Source organism: Lactuca serriola, chromosome 7 (assembly GCF_051521515.1).
Source record: "Lactuca serriola cultivar US96UC23 chromosome 7, Lser_US96UC23_V15, whole genome shotgun sequence".
Lineage (NCBI taxonomy): Eukaryota > Viridiplantae > Streptophyta > Magnoliopsida > Asterales > Asteraceae > Lactuca > Lactuca serriola.
Genome location: NC_136414.1, coordinates 148,857,431 through 148,875,413, shown reverse-complemented (window position 1 = coordinate 148,875,413; position 17,983 = coordinate 148,857,431). Strand labels below are relative to the sequence as shown.

General features: G+C 39.0%; 1 protein-coding gene and 1 non-coding gene across 2 annotated transcripts; one reads left to right on the top strand and one right to left on the bottom strand.

Annotated features, from left to right (window-relative positions):
- Positions 1 to 11,034: 11,034 nt before the first annotated feature.
- LOC145065156 (small nucleolar RNA R71) lies at positions 11,035 to 11,141 on the bottom strand. The gene has a single exon (XR_013688304.1). It is a non-coding gene; the product is annotated as a small nucleolar RNA R71 (small nucleolar RNA).
- A 952-nt stretch (positions 11,142 to 12,093) lies between these two features.
- LOC145064446 (uncharacterized) lies at positions 12,094 to 12,903 on the top strand. Its single transcript, XM_079011897.1, has one exon. It carries the CDS (start codon positions 12,094 to 12,096, stop codon positions 12,901 to 12,903), a length of 810 nt encoding a protein of 269 aa, XP_078868023.1.
- Positions 12,904 to 17,983: the final 5,080 nt, after the last annotated feature.

The window sequence follows — 17,983 nt, the reverse complement described above, 5'->3', positions numbered from 1 at the left end:
TGAAATTCTGCTTTCATCCTCTCCACTTCTCTGAGTAGTGTTCTATTATCATCTTGCTACTGAGTCATCTGTTGCATCATTTTCCTTATCATAGCGAAGAGTTCAGCAGTAGTGACCGGAGTTGTCGGATCCTGTAGTCCTGAGGATCCCAAACTTCCTTGGTTAGTGACCGGAGGGGTGTTTCTCTTGGGAGTATCATGCACTTTCCTCTGACCAGGGGTTCCACTCGGAGGAGGTGGTATGTTTTTGGTTTGAATGGAAGGATCGGAGGATGAAGAAAGGATCAGTTGTGTAGACATGATCTTTCGAGGATTTTGAACACCACGACCCCATGGTGGGTGCCAAATTGTTTTGGTAAAAAATTACACAAGTATAGATCAACCAAATTGAATGAGAGGTTGTGATGTTCGAATTATGCAATAGAGAAAGGTAAAGATAATGGCATGATTGTTTACAAGGAAAGCCCTTGATCCTTGCTAGGATCTCTGGCACAAAACCTTAGGAGGTGATAATGATCACATTTCGTGATGATTTTATTAATATAAATTGATTATTACAGAGAGTATTTTAGTAAGAACAAGTGAAAAAGTTCGAAGAGTAAGCTAAGAGTAAGCAGTGCCTGTCATGTGCGAGATGTATGTGTCAATTTATAGTCTAAACTAGCTAACAAGATGTCCGATATTCCCAGGATCCTCTATGACCAACTTTGTAAACGTCGATTGATTAGGTATTCTGGGTCTTTAGCACAGTTGAGATGACTCTCTGTTAAGAATAAGTCTTCTCTTGACTATTTCTGCAGATGTGTTTATTAAGAATGAAATACAACCGTTATAAATGTTAGTAATAATAATAACGGAATAGTCAGGATCCTGAGATAGTTGAGGATCCTGAATATCTGATGAGGTTTGACGATCCTGAATCCTTTGAGGATCCTGGACCTAACAATTGTGTTGTAAAGGTTTTATTTAAAATAAAAATATCATTTTATGATGAAATGTTTGTTAGGGCCAAGATCCTCAACCCTATTCAGGATCTTGGATCTTTATGATCTTTTGGGATCTCGAACCTATCTTAGGATCTTGGCAATTAATATTATTATTTCCTAACACTTCTAAAATATATATATATATATATATATATATATATATATATATATATATATATATATATATATATATATATATATATATATATATATATATTAGCCTTCTTAGTGCCAAGATCCTCAATCCTCTCCGAGATCTTGGATCTTAAATATATCTAAGGATCCTTAAACCTATCAGGATCCCAGTTCTTAAAGGGGTCTCAGTATCCTGAACATTGCCATTATTATTTCCTAACAAGATTAACGACTATATTTCTTGTTTATTTCTCACAACGAAGAATCACTCGAACCAGGCTTAAAATCCGGGAATACAAAGTCAAAGCACGTTGCAAATACAAGTTCAACAGGATCCCAAGAATCTCGGATTTATAGTTACTTAACCTAGACTATAGATACACTTGTAAAATTTTACACAACGAGTACAATTAACTGACATCTTACTCATGTAGACTTACTTTATCATTTGTAATCGTATTACCAAGCTCATCTCTATGATTTATGTTCAAATCAATAAGATCATACATGGCAGGTGATCATTATCACCTCCTTAGGTTTTATGTTGGAGATCCTAGCAAGGATCAAGGGCTTTGCTTGTAAACCACCTGTGTCATTTTAATTTCAATTCCATATTCACATTAATACCAACACCATAAACACTCATGAAATTTGGTTGATATCCATCTAATCAATTTTGGAACAAAACAATTTGGCGCCCACCGTGGGGTCGTGGTGTTCATAATCCTCGATAATTCAAGTCAACACAATCAACTCTATCTTCTTCCTCTTTTCTTACTGTTTCCTTTAAAATCTCCCACCACCTCCAAGCAAACCTCCAGGTCAGAAGAAAGCCTCTCAAACTTCTAGGAAGAGCATCTCTCTGAATACCAGTTGTGGAGGTATAGGATTGTGACATCCCCATTTTCACAGCCAGAAAAGACCGATTTTGTTTATGCTTTATAAAAATCAGAGTACCTCTTCTAATAAAAATGTTGCGGAATTTGTTCCCAGTAAAACATGATAAATACGTTATCAAAGCACTTCTAAAGAAAAAGTATTTTTATTCATTTTTAAACATTTGGGATGTCATCGTCAATACAGAAACATAAGCATAAATAGAACTTACATTCATTATCGCTAGTGATTTATATCTTCTTAATCTCTAAGTGTAATGTGACTTCATATCAACACCTGTGATATAAATAAATTGAGTGGGTCAGGTTGGGAAACCTGGTGAGTACATAGGGATTGCAATCCCAAAATGTTATACCATATATGTAGTTTAAAACTCACAAAATATACAATTTCACCATATATATAAACAACTCTTATCCCACCCCATCGATCCTCACAACGAGACTATCCATACTCTCGGACCTAAGATTAGCCGTTTTACCTAATCCATACTCCCGGATCATAAATGAACGACTATACCTAATCCATACTCTCGGACTAGGGACGAATGACTAATCCGTACTCTCAGATTAATGATGAATGATTATGCCTAATCCATACTCTCGGACTAGGGATAATGACTCTATCTAATCCATGCTCCCGGATCAATGACATATACTAAGGTTTTATTCTCTGAGTATAATTCACTCGTACTCGTAAGAAAACACTACCCAGTATTCCTCATAATTAATTTAGGTTTACTCTTTATCCTAAATCAGCATATATAATAAGGTATGTTCTTTAACAAGTATCTCAGGCAACTTCAAATAATTCGCACATAAACATATATTTAATACTTCAATCAATACTTGTATTAAAATCATGTTCATGAAAGGGACTATGCACTCACTTGAAAAGGTGGTGATTCTGAACTCAGACAGCGCTTCACTTCTTAAAAATAATTTCCTTCGACGAAACCTAGTATTATTACCACTAGAGTTTAGTCTATTATTCGTAGAGACTAATTAATAGTCTAGCTATTATTACTATTATATAAGCGTTAAACAATACTTATATAACCCATAATAATAACTCAAGTACTTATTATAAGTTCCTAATAACGTTACTATAATTAAATAAACGATATATTAAAAATAGCGTAGGCGTAGCTCACTTACAACGGGTTTTATAGAAAACCGGGCTTTGCTTGGAGCAGCATTCCCGAACTGAAAAGCTCTTCCTCTTGGAGCCGTCGAGCACTCCGGGGCTTCCGCCTCGTGCTAGGGAGGTTCCCTAGGCTTTTCGGGGGGTTTCGGGGCTAGAGAGAGGTTCTAGAGAGAGAGTAAAAAGAAGAAAGAATGGGAAATGTGTGAAGAAAATGAGGGTGGGAGAGGTTCTATTTACAGGGTGAAAATGGTTGAACTTTGTGCCACATGTCACCATCTAGTGGCAAGACTTGGGGAGAAAGCAATGACCAAGATTGTATCACATCACCTATTTTCGCATAGCACACTTCTGACTTCAAAAATCCGTAACTTTAACATACGACCTCCGTTTTTGACGTTCTTTATATCCACGCATAGGTAAAAATAAGATCTACAACTTTCATTTTTATTCCGTCGTCTAATTCCCGACCGATCTTAAATTTAACAGTATGAGGAGATTATACTATTAAATGTCCGCGTAAAATTCATAACTTCTACATACGAACTCTGTTTTCGTCCGGCTTTTTACCGTTGAGTTCCTATTAATGAGATCTGAAATTCTCATTTAGGTCGCATAGGCGAAAAACCACTCGAACTAAAATTCGAGTTTCGGGTCGTGCACTGCTATGCCAAATCTTAGAAAATTCATAACTTCCTCATACGAAGTCAGATTTTGGGTGTTCTTTTTTTGTATGTTCTCGGTTTAACATATACTACAACTTTTATTTGGATCGATAAGGCTAAAAATTACTTTATCAAAAATTCACTATTTACGTCTCCCGGTGCCGTGCCGGTTTTGCCGTAAAACTTCGACGGGCCATAACCTCTTCGTTATAACTCGGATTTTGGCGTTCTTTATATGTACGGAACTCTTGAGACATATTATAAAACTTGGTTAAGATTATTTATTATAAATATTCTTTTGTTGAAAAGTCATTTTCGGCCCCTATTATCTCTAAATTGACTAGCCCGGATCTACGGGCGTTACAAATTATCTCCCCCTTAGGATAATTACGTCCCAGAATCATCAATGAAATAGGCTCACATGATGACTCCATACGTTATCTCTTCATCCTAAGTAATAATAGTAACTTTTATGTTTCTTTGAATGAATATCTAACTCTAAGACTTCTTGATTGCAGGCGGTGCTTGATCTTGCACTTGCTCCCTATCTCACGTTAGACTCCAAATTATGACCTTCAAGTCACAATCTCGATCCTTACTGGAGACTACTTATTCTTCTTAACAAACTTAAGATAAGTTATTTTATTACTAAAATGGACCGATGTGTCATATTCTAATGACTTATCATCGTATGTTCCCACGCTTAGAATCAGGTCTCTTAGAGTCTTCCAGAACAGACTATACTTTCGTTCATGTTCCAATCTCATCTTAAAAGGTAGCATTTCTAGCTACAAGCAACTATCGGGATACCTCTACTGATCACTTTGATTATTTTTCTCTTTAAGCTTTTAGCTTAAGTCAAGTGCTACATCGGACTTGATTCTCTGAACTATATCATACTTATCGTAGTCGGACTCAATTTGATTTGACCGCTAGGGTTGTTATAACAATCACCTTCTTAGTCATTACCAAAACGATGGTAACGATATTCTTGAAAAAAACGATACCAATTACTAGTTTCTTGGTGACCTTGTGACCTTTCCTGATCCAAGTGCGAGTCATGTGCTTCCAGTAGTATAGGCCTCTACTACCATTCACACCTACTCATACTCGTCCGATGTATTGTATCGCAGTTTTCCCAAGTCACCATAAAATAAAATCACATGACAGCTTAACACATTGGATAGCAAAACGAAAGTTTTTATATTATTCCTTGAAACGATTACATAGGTGTTCAAGTTCACCCAATACTATGCCTCTAATAAGCTACATCATACTATATTATGGCTACTGCATAACTCGTTCTTCGGATATGAAGTCCTCATCCTTGATTCCTCGCGTTGTCATTTGCTTCGTCAAGGATCATCTGAAATGCTCTTGCCTTTGGTTTTGGCGGCATATTCGGCTTTGTAGCTTCCTCTTTCCTTGGGAAGTCTTGCTTGAAGTGTCCCTCTTCACCACACTTAAAGCAGACTTCTCTCTTAGTTGTGCATTCACTAGCGTAATGACCAGTCTTCCCACATTTAAAGCAAGTCATCTCTTTAGAGCATTTCCCAATGTGCTTCTTTCTGCACTTGTCACACCATTGCGTTCCTTCTTTGAACTAGACTTCGAGAATTTTCTCTTATCGTCGGACCTTGAGGATCCTTCAAACTTTCTCTTCTCGCCAACCTCCATCTTGCTGGTGGCTCTTCCCTTGATCGTATCTTCAACAGACTTGGCAGCCCAGATAGCTGCCTCCAGAGTAGGTGCCTGACGTACTAGCACCGCATACTCCCATGGAAGTCCCTTTGCGTACTTGTCAATTTTTGTCAGGTCGTCCGGGACAAGGCGCAAAGAAAACTCCATCTTGTCCGTGAAGTTGTTGGTGTATTCATCGATGGTCATGCTTCCTTTCTTCAAGGTTAGGAATTGGTTCTCCAGCTCGAGCAGGTTTTGGGATGAACAGTACTTACGTTTGAATTGCACCAAAAACTCTGCCCATGTCAGTTGCAGGGGCTCATTGGGGATTAAAGTCTTCCCCATGGTGTTCCACCAACGAACAGCACCTCCTCGGAACTGTCGTACTACAAACGCGGTCTATAATTTGCCTCTGCAACCACACGTCATGAAGCCAACTCCATCTCCGAGATCCAATCCATAACTCCGATTGGATCTTCCTTTCCATTGAAAGTCGATGGCTTGCAAGTCAGAAAATCTTTGTACTTGCATCCATTCCTCTCCGTCTTCTTGATTAATCCTTCTAATCACCGGTGCATCGGCTTGACCAACGATCCTACTATAGTTCCCTTCCTCTGATTGCCCATCATTCAGTTCGGGTTGTTCGATAGGCATCGTAAGTTCCTCTCGAGTTTGTTGAAGTAATCGCCTTGTTTCCTCCATTTGACGATCCAACATCATCTGGATCAACGCTTGAACTTCGGCCATTGTGATTGGCTCAGGAGCTGCTACTACAACAGGTATTTGCTCAATCACTGGGGGTTGATCTCGGTTCCCATTTGCATTCACGTTTCCGCTACGGGTCCTTGCCATCTTGATCTATACACCGAATAAGGTGAATCTAAATCTTTATTTAGGATTGACGTTTAAATCATCCTTATCACTCCAAAACGTTTATTTGCTAGTTCTAATATCATAGTTAAACACTTAGAATCCTAAACACATAAGGTTTACAGATTCGGTCGGCAATAAACCATAGATCCGAACAAATGACAACATATAAGGCACAAGCATTTAGCACATAAAAGCATTTTAGGCACAATTCCTAAAATAAGCTAGTGCTCACATCTCACAATCATCGCTTAGCATTCTAAGTTTAAGTCTAGAAATAAATCCATATTCCTAGTTTGCTTAAACTAATGCTCTGATACCAACTGTAGCATCCCCATTTTCACAGTCAGAAAAGACCAATTTTGTTTATGCTTTATAAAAATCAAAGTACCTGTTTTAATAAAAATGTTGCAGAATTTGTTCCCAGTAAAACATGATAAATACGTTATCAAAGCACTTCCAAAGAAAAAGTATTTTTATTCATTTTTAAACATTTGGGATGTCATCGTCAATACAGAAACGTAAGCATAAACAGAACTTGCATTCATTATCACAAGTGATTTATATCTCCTTAATCTCTCAGTGTAATGTGACTTCATATCAACACTTGTGATATAAATAAACTGAGTGGGTCAGGTTAGGAAACCTGGTGAGTACATAGGGATTTCAAAATCACAATGTTATACCATATATATAGTTTAAAACTCACAAAATATACAATTTCACCATATATATAAACAACTCTTATCCCACCCCGTCGATCCTCACAACGAGACTATCCATACTCTCGGACCTAAGATTAGCCGTTTACCTAATCCATACTCTCGGATCAGTAATGAACGACTTTACCTAATCCATACTCTCGGACTAGGGACGAATGACTAATCCATACTCTCGGACTAGGGACGAATGACTAATCCATACTCTCGGATTAATGATGAATGATTATGCCTAATCCATACTCTCGGACTAGGGACAATCACTATGTCTAATCCATGCTCCCAGATCAATGACATATACTAAGGTTTTATTCTCTGAGTATAATTCACTCGTACTCGTAAGAAAACACTACCCAATATTCCTCATAATTAGTTTAGGTTTACTCTTTATCCTAAATCAGCATATATAATAAGGTATGTTCTTTAACAAGTATCTCAGGCAACATCAAATTATTCGCACATAAACATATATTTAATACTTCAATCGATACTTGTACTAAAATCATGTTCATGAAAGGGACAATGCACTCACTTGAAAAGGTGGTGATTCCGAACTCAGACAACGCTTCGCTTCTTAAAAATAATTTCTTTCGACGAAACCTAGTATTGTTACCACTAGAGTTTAGTCTATTATTCGTCGAGACTAATTAATAGTCTAGCTATTATTACTATTATATAAGCGTTAAACAATATTTATATAACCCATAATAATAGCTCAAGTAGTTATTATAAGTTCCTAATAACGTTAGTATAATTAAATAAACGATATATTAAAAATAGCGTAGGCGTAGCTCACTTACAGCGGGTTTATAGAAAACTGGGCTTTGCTTGGAGCAGCATTCCCGAGCCGAAACGCTCTTCCTCTCGGAGCCGTCGAGCACTCCGGGGCTTCCGTCTCGTGCTAGGGAGGTTCCCTAGGCTTTTCGGGGGGTTTCGGGGCTAGAGAGAGTAAAAAGAAGAAAGAATGGAAAAGGTGTGAAGAAAATGAGGGTAGGAGAGGTTCTATTTATAGGGTGAAAATGGCTGAGCTTGGTGCCACATGTCACCATCTAGTGGCAAGACTTGGAGAGAAAGCAATGGCCAAGATTGTGTCACATCACCCATTTTCGCACATCACACTTCTGACTTCTAAAATCCGTAGGATTCACATACGACCTCAGTTTTTGACGTTCTTTATATCCACGCGTAGGTAAAAATAAGATCAAAAACTTTCATTTTGACTCCGTCGGCTAATTCTCGACCAATCTTAAATTTAACAGTACGAGGAAATTATACTGTTAAATGTCCGCGTAAAATTCATAACTTCTACATACGGGTTTTCGTCCGTCTTTTTATCGTTGAGTTCCTATTAATGAGATCTTCAGTTCTCATTTAGGTCGCGTAGGCTAAAAACCGCTCGAACTAAAATTCGAGTTTCGGGCCGTGCACTGCTATGCCAAATCTTAGAAAATTCATAACTTCCTCATACGAAGTCAGATTTGGGCGTTCTTTTTTTGTATGTTCTCGGTTTAACATATACTACAACTTTTATTTGGATCGATAAGGCTAAAAAGTCCTTTATCAAAAATTCACTATTTACGTCTTTTATTTGCATAATTAGCCATATGTTTAGCATACAATATTATTCATTTTTAGTTAATTATGTGCATAATGTGGACAAAAGGTACTTAATAATGCTTAAATTGTGTTTTCAGTCCAAAGACATGCTTGGAAGCAAAAAGGAATAAGGAGAAGCGATTAGAGACCAGAGAATGATGAAAAAGGAAAAACCACACACCAACTCGGCGAGTCCACACGTAAACTCGACGAGTCCATGAGAATGTTCCCGAAGAAAAGTCAAAAATCCTTACCATACACGGATTTCACTTGGTACTCGGCGAGTCCACGACCTACTCGTCGAGTAGCCCCTGTTTTGTGATAACTATAAATATGGGGTCTTAATCCGAATTGAAGGACTTTTCTGGCTTCCTTGGAGAGAGAGCTATGATTGGTGAAACCCTTTAAGACCTAAAGAACCCTAACCTTTGATCTTTGAAGTTTCAAGGCGAATTAGGTTATATTTCCACTTAATCTTAGGATTGAATTATGTTTAGCTTAATCAAATTCATTCTTGAGCTTGTTTTCTTTGTAATCATGAGCTAAAATTCGGATGGTTTCTGTTTAGGAAGAATGACATTACTCCTATGGTTTAATTATTACTTTTGTTAATTGTTTATTGGTTATTTTATTAAATTAAGTTTGTTAAAGAACCATATGCATTAACCACAACTATTTTCTGTTAATTGGAAAACAATTAAGCTGCATGAACATCTCTTAGTTGTTAACCTCATATGTTTATGTGACCACTTTATCATATGTCTAGGAATAATGAACATGAAACTAGAATTAATAAGAGAATGGGTAAATTAATGTGTAAGCTTGTTTGAGAAACCAACAAACAAGAGGTTAATTGAAACACCCACTTGATTAACCAGTTACAAATTTTATTTAATCCAAATAATTGAACTAGGGAATTAATTAGTTTAAACAATTGGCCACTACTTGAATTGATTAATTGTCTAAGGGTTAGTATTAGTGAACACGAACCTAACCACTATAGTTGGTAACCAATAACAATTAACTTATCACATTATTACACAAATAACCATAAGAGTGAATTTGTTGGACCTAAACAGAAACTCTTTATCAAATTTGGTGAATTTTTACTTGTTTTAGTTTTTAGTTAATCACTTGTTAGGTGGTGTGCTTAAGTTTCTAGTCTTGTAAAACTAGAGAAAAAGCTTTATTTTTATTACTTGCTTAGTTAAAATTAGTTATTAGTTTAATTTCCGTTCCCTGAGTTCGACACTCTACTTATCCAACTATACCACTAAAAGACAGGTTCACTGCCTTTGTATGCTACATTTATAATTTAAAAGTAGGATTAAAACCAGTGCATTTTACACACATCAAGTTTTTGGTGCTGTTGCCGGGGAACGGTTCAAAAATTAAATTTAATTCCTAATTTTATCAATCCTTTGTGTGAGTTTTCTTGCACAAAGTTAATTTTTTTTAGTCATTCAGTAAGTAGGTTAGGTTTTAGAATCCATTAGTATTTTTTTGAATTTTTACCTGTAGTTTTAAATTTTTTTTTATAAAACACGCTACTCGCCGAGTGCACTAGCACCTACTCGGCGAGTATCCTGTTGTTTGAAAGTTATTTTTTTCGTTATTTATGTTGCATTTTTTACTTTTTACGTGTTTTTCTGGTTTTATTTAAGGACTTTGATGACTAGAGGAACCAACACTCCACTGGTACCCCCGCTTGAAGACCCGGAATCCACATTGAGAAAGAACAAAGGCAAGGACGTGGAAAGCTCAAATACACCTAAGAAATCACCTTTGTCTAACTTGAAGATTGTTTTTGGGAAAAAAGAAGAGCAGCAAATCAGGAGCTTCCAGCGCATTTTTGGCAGGCGAAGACCCGATCAAAGAAGACACCGAGTACGACACCGAGGAGGAAGAAGAACCTACATTCGGGCACGACTATGATTCCGGCGATGAGTTAGCACTTACCATGTCTAACATTGATGAGATCCCCATGGGAGAATGGAAGAAGAGGATCCGCGATGACACTGGCCAGGGACTTGTGCAACCCGCAATTCCCGCAACTGCTACTTTTGAGCTTAAGGGTCACATTCTTGCTCTACTCAATGAGATCCCCTTCACCGACAAAGACCATGAAGATGCTTACAAGCACTTGGATGAAGTCAATGATGTGGCTGATTATTTCAATGTTCCAAATGTGCCTCGGGAAACTCAGCTACTTCGCATGCTTCCGGTTACTTTGAAGGGTGTTGCAAAGGATTGGCTCAAGTCATTGCCCCCCGGATCGATCACTACATGGGCCCAAATGAAAGAAGAATTCATTGATCAATTCTGCCCGCCATCCAAGATATCCAAGCTCAAGAAAGTCATTGCTAACTTTGAACAACAAGCAGGAAAGTCACTATATGAAGCTTAGGTGAGGTACAAGAGTTTGCTAAGGAATTGCCCGCATCATGACCTCAATAGTCAACAAGAAGTCTCCATCTTTTATGATCGAGTAAATGTTACCACTAGGCAATTACATGACTTGCAAGGTCCACTCACGAAGAAGGGACCTCCAGTAATAAAGCAATTGATTGAAGAATTCTCTAAGCATTCTAGAGAATACCATAATCCAAGAAATGATGTGACTAGGTGGGCCGCCTATGCAGCTTCAGAAGAATTGTCAGCAGTCATGGCTATGCTAAAAACCATGGATAGGAGGATGGACAAAATGGATCAAATGATACATGCTATTCGGGTGGGTTGTGAGAATTGCAATGGGCCTCACCTTACTAGAGACTGCGACTCGGATGAGAATGGCAACAAAAAGGTGCAAGTTTGATACTCAAGTGGGGACCGATATGATGAAGATTGGCGCAAACCAAAGAAGGAGTGGCTCCCTTATGACGAGTACAAGAAGGCTAAGGAGGAGAAGTTCAAGCAAAAGGGAAGAGGTTTTTACCAAAAGGGGGAGCCGACACAAGAAAGAAAACTAAGTTTGGAAGAGATGCTTACCAAGTTTGTAGCTGCTTCAGAAAAGAGACATAATGATCACGATGCTGCAATCCAAGAAACAAGAACCATGCTTAGAAACCAGCAAGCCTCTATCCACAACATTGAAACACAACTTGGGCAACTTGCTCAACAAATCAATCAAAGATCACCTGGTGAACTTCCTAGTAAAACCGAAAACAACCCACGAGGCGCGCACATAAACATAGTCACAACAAGAAGTGGGAAGATAATTACTCCTCTGGCCCCTATTCAGAATGAAGCACCCAAAGACTTGCAAAAGGAGGATGCAGAAAAACAAAATAAAAATAAAATTCTGCATGACACAGACTCTACTTGCCGAGTCCATAATATGGAATCGACAAGTCCACTGCCAGATTTGAAAGAACAAGTTCCTGAAACGCCCTTTTAGCCTCCCATGCCATACCCAGCCCGAGCTAAGAAAGAAAAGCAGGAAGAGGAGTACCAGAAATTTCTCGACCACATTAAAGCCCTTCAAATCAACATACCCTTCATTGAAGCCATCGCTCAAATGCCAAAATATGCAAAGTTCCTCAAAGAGCTTCTAACCAATAGAAGGACGATGGAGGAGGTGAAAGAAATAGTTCTTAAAGAAAATTGCTCAGCTGCCATGTTAAACAAATTACCAAAGAAGAAAGGTGACTCGGGAAGCTTGACTTTGCCTTGCCAATTTGGAAACTTGGCCACCATCCATGCTTTGGCTGATTCGGGAGCTAGTGTGAACCTCATGCCCTATTCATTCTTCAAGAAATTGGATCTCCCGAAACCAAGGCCAATCCGCATGGCAATTCAATTAGCAAAAAAGACAATCACATTTCCAAGAGGTATATGTGAAGACTTATTGGTCAAGGTGGACAAGTTTGTATTTCCCGCAGATTTTATAATTCTAGACATGGAAGTGGATCCTCAAGTCCCGATCATCCTTGGAAGACCTCTCCTCAATATAGAAAGTGCTATAGTGGACATGAGAGACTCGAAGCTTACTTTACGGGTAGGAGAAGATTCAGTAACTTTCGGGGTGGATCAAGCTATGAAGCAAGCAAGGAATAGTGATGACATGGCATTCTCAATTGACATGTTTGATGAGTTAATGGAGGAGTATGATAATGAAGATTCCAACAAGTCCAATATCTTTGATGAGGAATTTAATGATGAAAAAGACTTACTGGAGATCGAGAGGCTGCTGGAAGAAGCTGAGTATGAATAAATAAAGAAGCACTCTGATAGAGATACTCGGCGAGTAGGATCGATATACTCGTCGTGTCCGTGTGAAGAAAAGATGGAATTCGTAAATTCAACAACCGACTCGCCGAGTCCTTCTCCTGCACTCGGCGAGTACAAAAAGCAGAACCCAAAAACCGAGCTCAAAACGTTACCAGAGCACTTGGAGTATGCTTTCCTTGAAGATGGCCATCAAAAGCCAGTTATAATAGCCTCTAACCTCTCCGAATCTGAAAAAGAAGAACTCGTTCAAGTATTGAAGAAGCATAATTGGGATATAGCATGGAGCATTACGGACATCAAGGGAATAAGTCCCTCTTATTGTTCACACAAGATTAACCTGGAAGAAGGAGCAAAGCTGGTTGTACAACACCAAAGAAGATTAAACCCAAACATGCAAGAAGTAGTCAAGAAGGAAGTAGTCAAGCTCTTAGATGCGGGGATCATTTACTCTATTTCCGACAGTCCGTGGGTGAGTCCGGTCCAAGTGGTGCCCAAGAAAGGAGGAATGGCGGTCATAACCACCGAGAAGAATGAGCTTATTACGAAACGAACGGTAACCGGTTAGAGAGTGTGCATCAATTATCGAAAGCTAAACGATGCCACTCATAAAAACCATTTCCCCTTACCTTTTATTGATTAAATGCTAGAACGATTATCGGGCCATAGTTTCTATTGTTTCTTGAACGGCTTTTCGGGTTATTTCCAAATACCCATAGACCCCATGGACCAAGAAAATACCACTTTTACTTGCCCAAGTGGGACTTTTGCTTATCGACGCATGCCCTTTGGGTTATGCAATGCACCCGCGACATTTCAACGGTGCATGACAGCCATATTCCACGACATGGTGGAAAAATTCATGGAAGTCTTTATGGATGATTTTTCTGTTTTTGGATCGTCCTTCCATGATTGTCTCACTAACCTTGATTTGATGCTTGCTAGGTGTGAAAAGACTGACTTAGTTCTTAATTGGGAGAAATGTCATTTTATGGTCAAGGAGGGTATAGTTCTAGGCCACAAGGTTTCCAAATCGGGAATTGAAGTGGATCGGGCAAAGATTGACACCATTGCCAAATTACCTCCACCAACTAATGTGAAGGGCATTAGAAGTTTTCTTGGACACACGGGTTTTTACCGGCGTTTTATAAAAGATTTTTCTAAAATAACTAGACCTCTAACACAATTGCTTTTAAAAGATGCACCATTCAATTTTACTAAAGAGTGTTTAGAGGTGTTTGAATTCTTGAAAGAAAAATTGACTAATGTCCTGATCATTATTGCCCCGAATTGGGAGTTACCATTTGAAATAATGTGTGATGCTAGTGATTTTGCTTTAGGAGTTGTCCTCGGTCAAAGGGTTGATAAGCACTTTCGACCCATTTATTATGCAAGTAAAACTCTAAATCCAGCCCAAGAGAATTACACCACCACCGAAAAAGAATTGTTAGCTGTGGTGTATGCCTTTGATAAATTCCGCCCTTATTTAGTTTTATCTAAAACAACTATTTTTACTGACCACTCTGCTATCAAGTATTTGTTTGCCAAGTAGGATGCCAAGCCAAGATTGATACGATGAGTTCTACTTCTTCAAGAGTTTGACATCGAGATACGCGACAAGAAGGGAATGGAGAATGTAGCAGCCGACCACTTATCAAGGCTTGAAAACCTGCAATTGCAAGAAGATAGAGTTGGAGATGACTTCCCGGACGAATACATTATGGTGACCACGGTAGAAGAGCCATGGTTCGCGGAAATAGCTAATTACTTAGCTAGCAAGTACATCCCAAAAGATCTTACCCGCCAACAAAAGAAGAAATTCTTTTCAGAAATAAAATATTACTTTTGGGATGAGCCATACCTTTTCCGAAGTTGCGCGGACGGAATCATACGAAGATGTGTGTTCGGGAATGAAAGCTGAAAAATCTTGGAACATTGTCATAGCGGACTCACCGGAGGACATCATGGAGCACACTACACTGCTAAAAAGATCTTTGACATTGGGTTTTATTGGCCCACCAGTTTTAAAGATGCAACCCAATTTGTCAAAGAGTGTGATGCATGCCAAAGAGCGGGAAACATTTCATTCCGAAATGAAATGCCACAACAAAGTATTCAAGTGTGCGAGATATTTGATGTTTGGGGGATCGATTTTATGGGACCATTTCCCATGTCAAAAGGCAACAAATACATATTGGTGCCAGTGGATTATGTAACCAAATGGGCGGAGGCACAAGCATTACCAACTAATGATGCTCGGGTAGTGGTGCGATTTTTAAAGAAGCTATTTTCAAGATTTGGAGTTCCAAAAGCTCTTATAAGTGACCGGGGCACTCATTTTGCGAATGATCAACTAGAAAAGGTGTTGAGGAGATATGGGGTAACTCATAAATTCTCTACATCTTACCATCCAAAAACGAGTGGGCAAACCGAAGTGACCAATAGAGCCTTGAAGAGAATCTTGGAAAGATCGGTGGGGAGCAATCGGGAAGAGTGGTCGGACAAACTAGATGATGCACTTTGGGCCTTCCGAACAACTTTCAAAACACCTATTGGTACTACACCATATCGGCTAGTTTATGGAAAGCAATGTCATTTACCGGTGGAAATGGAGCATAAAGCTTTTTGGGCTTTAAAAATGTGCAACTTCAACATAGCGGAGCTCAAGAACACCTGGTTGATGCAAATGAATGCTCTTAAGGAACTTAGAAATGATGCTTACACTAGTTCTTTAATCTATAAAGAGAAAACCAAAAGTTGGCATGACAAGAGGATCAAGGGTAATAAAGAGTTTCATGAAGGACAAAAGGTGTTACTTTTTAATTCAAGACTGAAACTTTTTCCGGGCAAACTCAAGTCAAGATGGGATGGTCCTTTTCTAGTGAAGAAGGTGTTTCCACATGGTGCTATAGAGTTATTATCAAAAGATGGTACCCCTTTCAAGGTCAATGGACATAGCGTAAAAAGATATGAAGAAGGAGTCCCAAGGAATGAAGACATAGAAGAAGGGTTGTTGCTGGAGGGAATGGCAGAAACGTAGCATGGAAGGAGTCTAGCTAATGATTCCTTAAAAAGAAGCGCTTCCGAGAGGCAACCCGAGTTAGAGTTTGCATTTCTTTTCCCTTTATTTTCTTTTTAATTTCTTAGGTAATGATTTATTTTCATTCTTCCTCTGAAAACATGTTTTGAATAATTGCTTGAGGGCAAGCAATGCTCAGAGTGTGGGGTGGTGGCTTAAAAAATCAAAAATGTTAAGTTTTTCTCAATCTGCAAGCTTCACTCGCTGAGTTTACACGTATACTCAGCGAGTACATCTTTATAATCCCAGAAAATCACGAATACGCGGATCTACTCGGCGAGTAGCACTCTTCTACTCGGCGAGTAGAAAATAAACACAGGTAGTTTATAATCTGTAAATAAGGGTGTGTCACTCATTCTAAACATTACCCTCATACTCTCCATGCATATCTACTCTCAAGCCATTTTTTCCATCTTTGTTGAATCATCATCTTTGAAGCATAAAGGAACCATGTCCGGAAGAGGCCAAACTTCATGAGGACGAAGCTAAGGAGACATCCCGTGGCTTTCTTTTCGCCAAATAACTTCTAAATCCTCACAGAACCGTGCTAAAAACATATTGGAAGCTCTAAAGTAGAAGGAGATCCACCTTCCCAATGCAATAAACTGGGATTGGTTGGGGAAGATTGGGTTGGAGGAAGAACTGACACCTTACTTGGTGAAGTCGTGCGATGTGGGGGATTCTACCATCATTTGTGATGGATGGCTACAATTGTTCAAGATTTAAGAGACGGTTTTTGCGGAGTTGTGTTGGGAATTCTTCGCTACCATCTCATTCCGGGGTGGTAGTGAGTATTATAATTCCAATGTTATCTCATTTTCACTTGGTGGGGAGCTGCGACAGTGCAGCATGGCGGAGCTAGCATGGAGAATTGGCATCTACAATCAAAGTGTCATGTTAAATGAAGATTTTGAAACCTTTTTGGATCAGTGCCATAAAGACCTCCCTGAAGAGGTTGTTGCTTCCACCTGGTGGAACACCATTGCCAACAGGGTATACATTCCATCTTCCGCACAGTAAGGCCACATCCGCTCACCAATTCATCGTCTCATCCACCGCCTTATTGCCAGCACAATCAACATGCGGAAAGACGATGACAAAGTCCCGACACTTGATATCTTCTGCCTTTGGAGTATCATTACTCCCGATATCTTTTGCAACCTTCCTTACTGCTTGGCCAAATATCTCTCGGATGGGGCTGTCAAAGAAAAGGTGACCTCCAAAATCAATGGAGGAATGTTTGTTACTAGGCTCGCGCGATCATATGGGATCTTGGATTTACAAGAGGCGATGGCACTAACCGTCATTTCTCCCCCTCCTTTCAACACTACTTTATATCGGAGGGCACGGATTGTAGAAAAATTTGGAGATTCTTATGCCATTCCGCATGAGGACGAGGTGGTTATTCCCAAGGAGTTGGGGCGACGGGTGAGGCAAAGGAGCGAGAGGGCCCGAGAAGACCCACCTGTTATTCCGGTGGAAGATGAGAATGTCGGGTGGAACCAAGTTGAATATCGATGGTACTTGGATGACATTGGGCGGGGAGTTAAGTACAACAACGTGTCAATCGAATATCTTTTGGAACAAATGAACATCGCCCCAAGACCCGGGACCGGTTATCCCTATATAATGAATTGGGATGAAAGGATGCGTAGGAACAATGATGAAGGAGGTAGCGGTGCTGGAGGAGCGAACATGGATGAGGAAGATTGAAGACTTGATGTTTTCTGTTTTTATTTGTTTTTATGGTGTTTGGTTTTGGATTATTGTCGAACTTGGATAATTATGTTTTTAGAATTTTATTTGGTTGCTTTTACTTGTGGTTGCATTTTTTTTTCAGGATTGGAAGGTTAGGCTGCATTTAGGAGTCTTAAGGGTCAAGGTTCAAGTGAGGAATGTTCAAATGAGAGTGTGAAGTGTTTCCATTAAGTTTGAGTCCGTTAGAGTTGGGAGTCATAGAGTGCATTATTACTGAAGTAATTAGAAG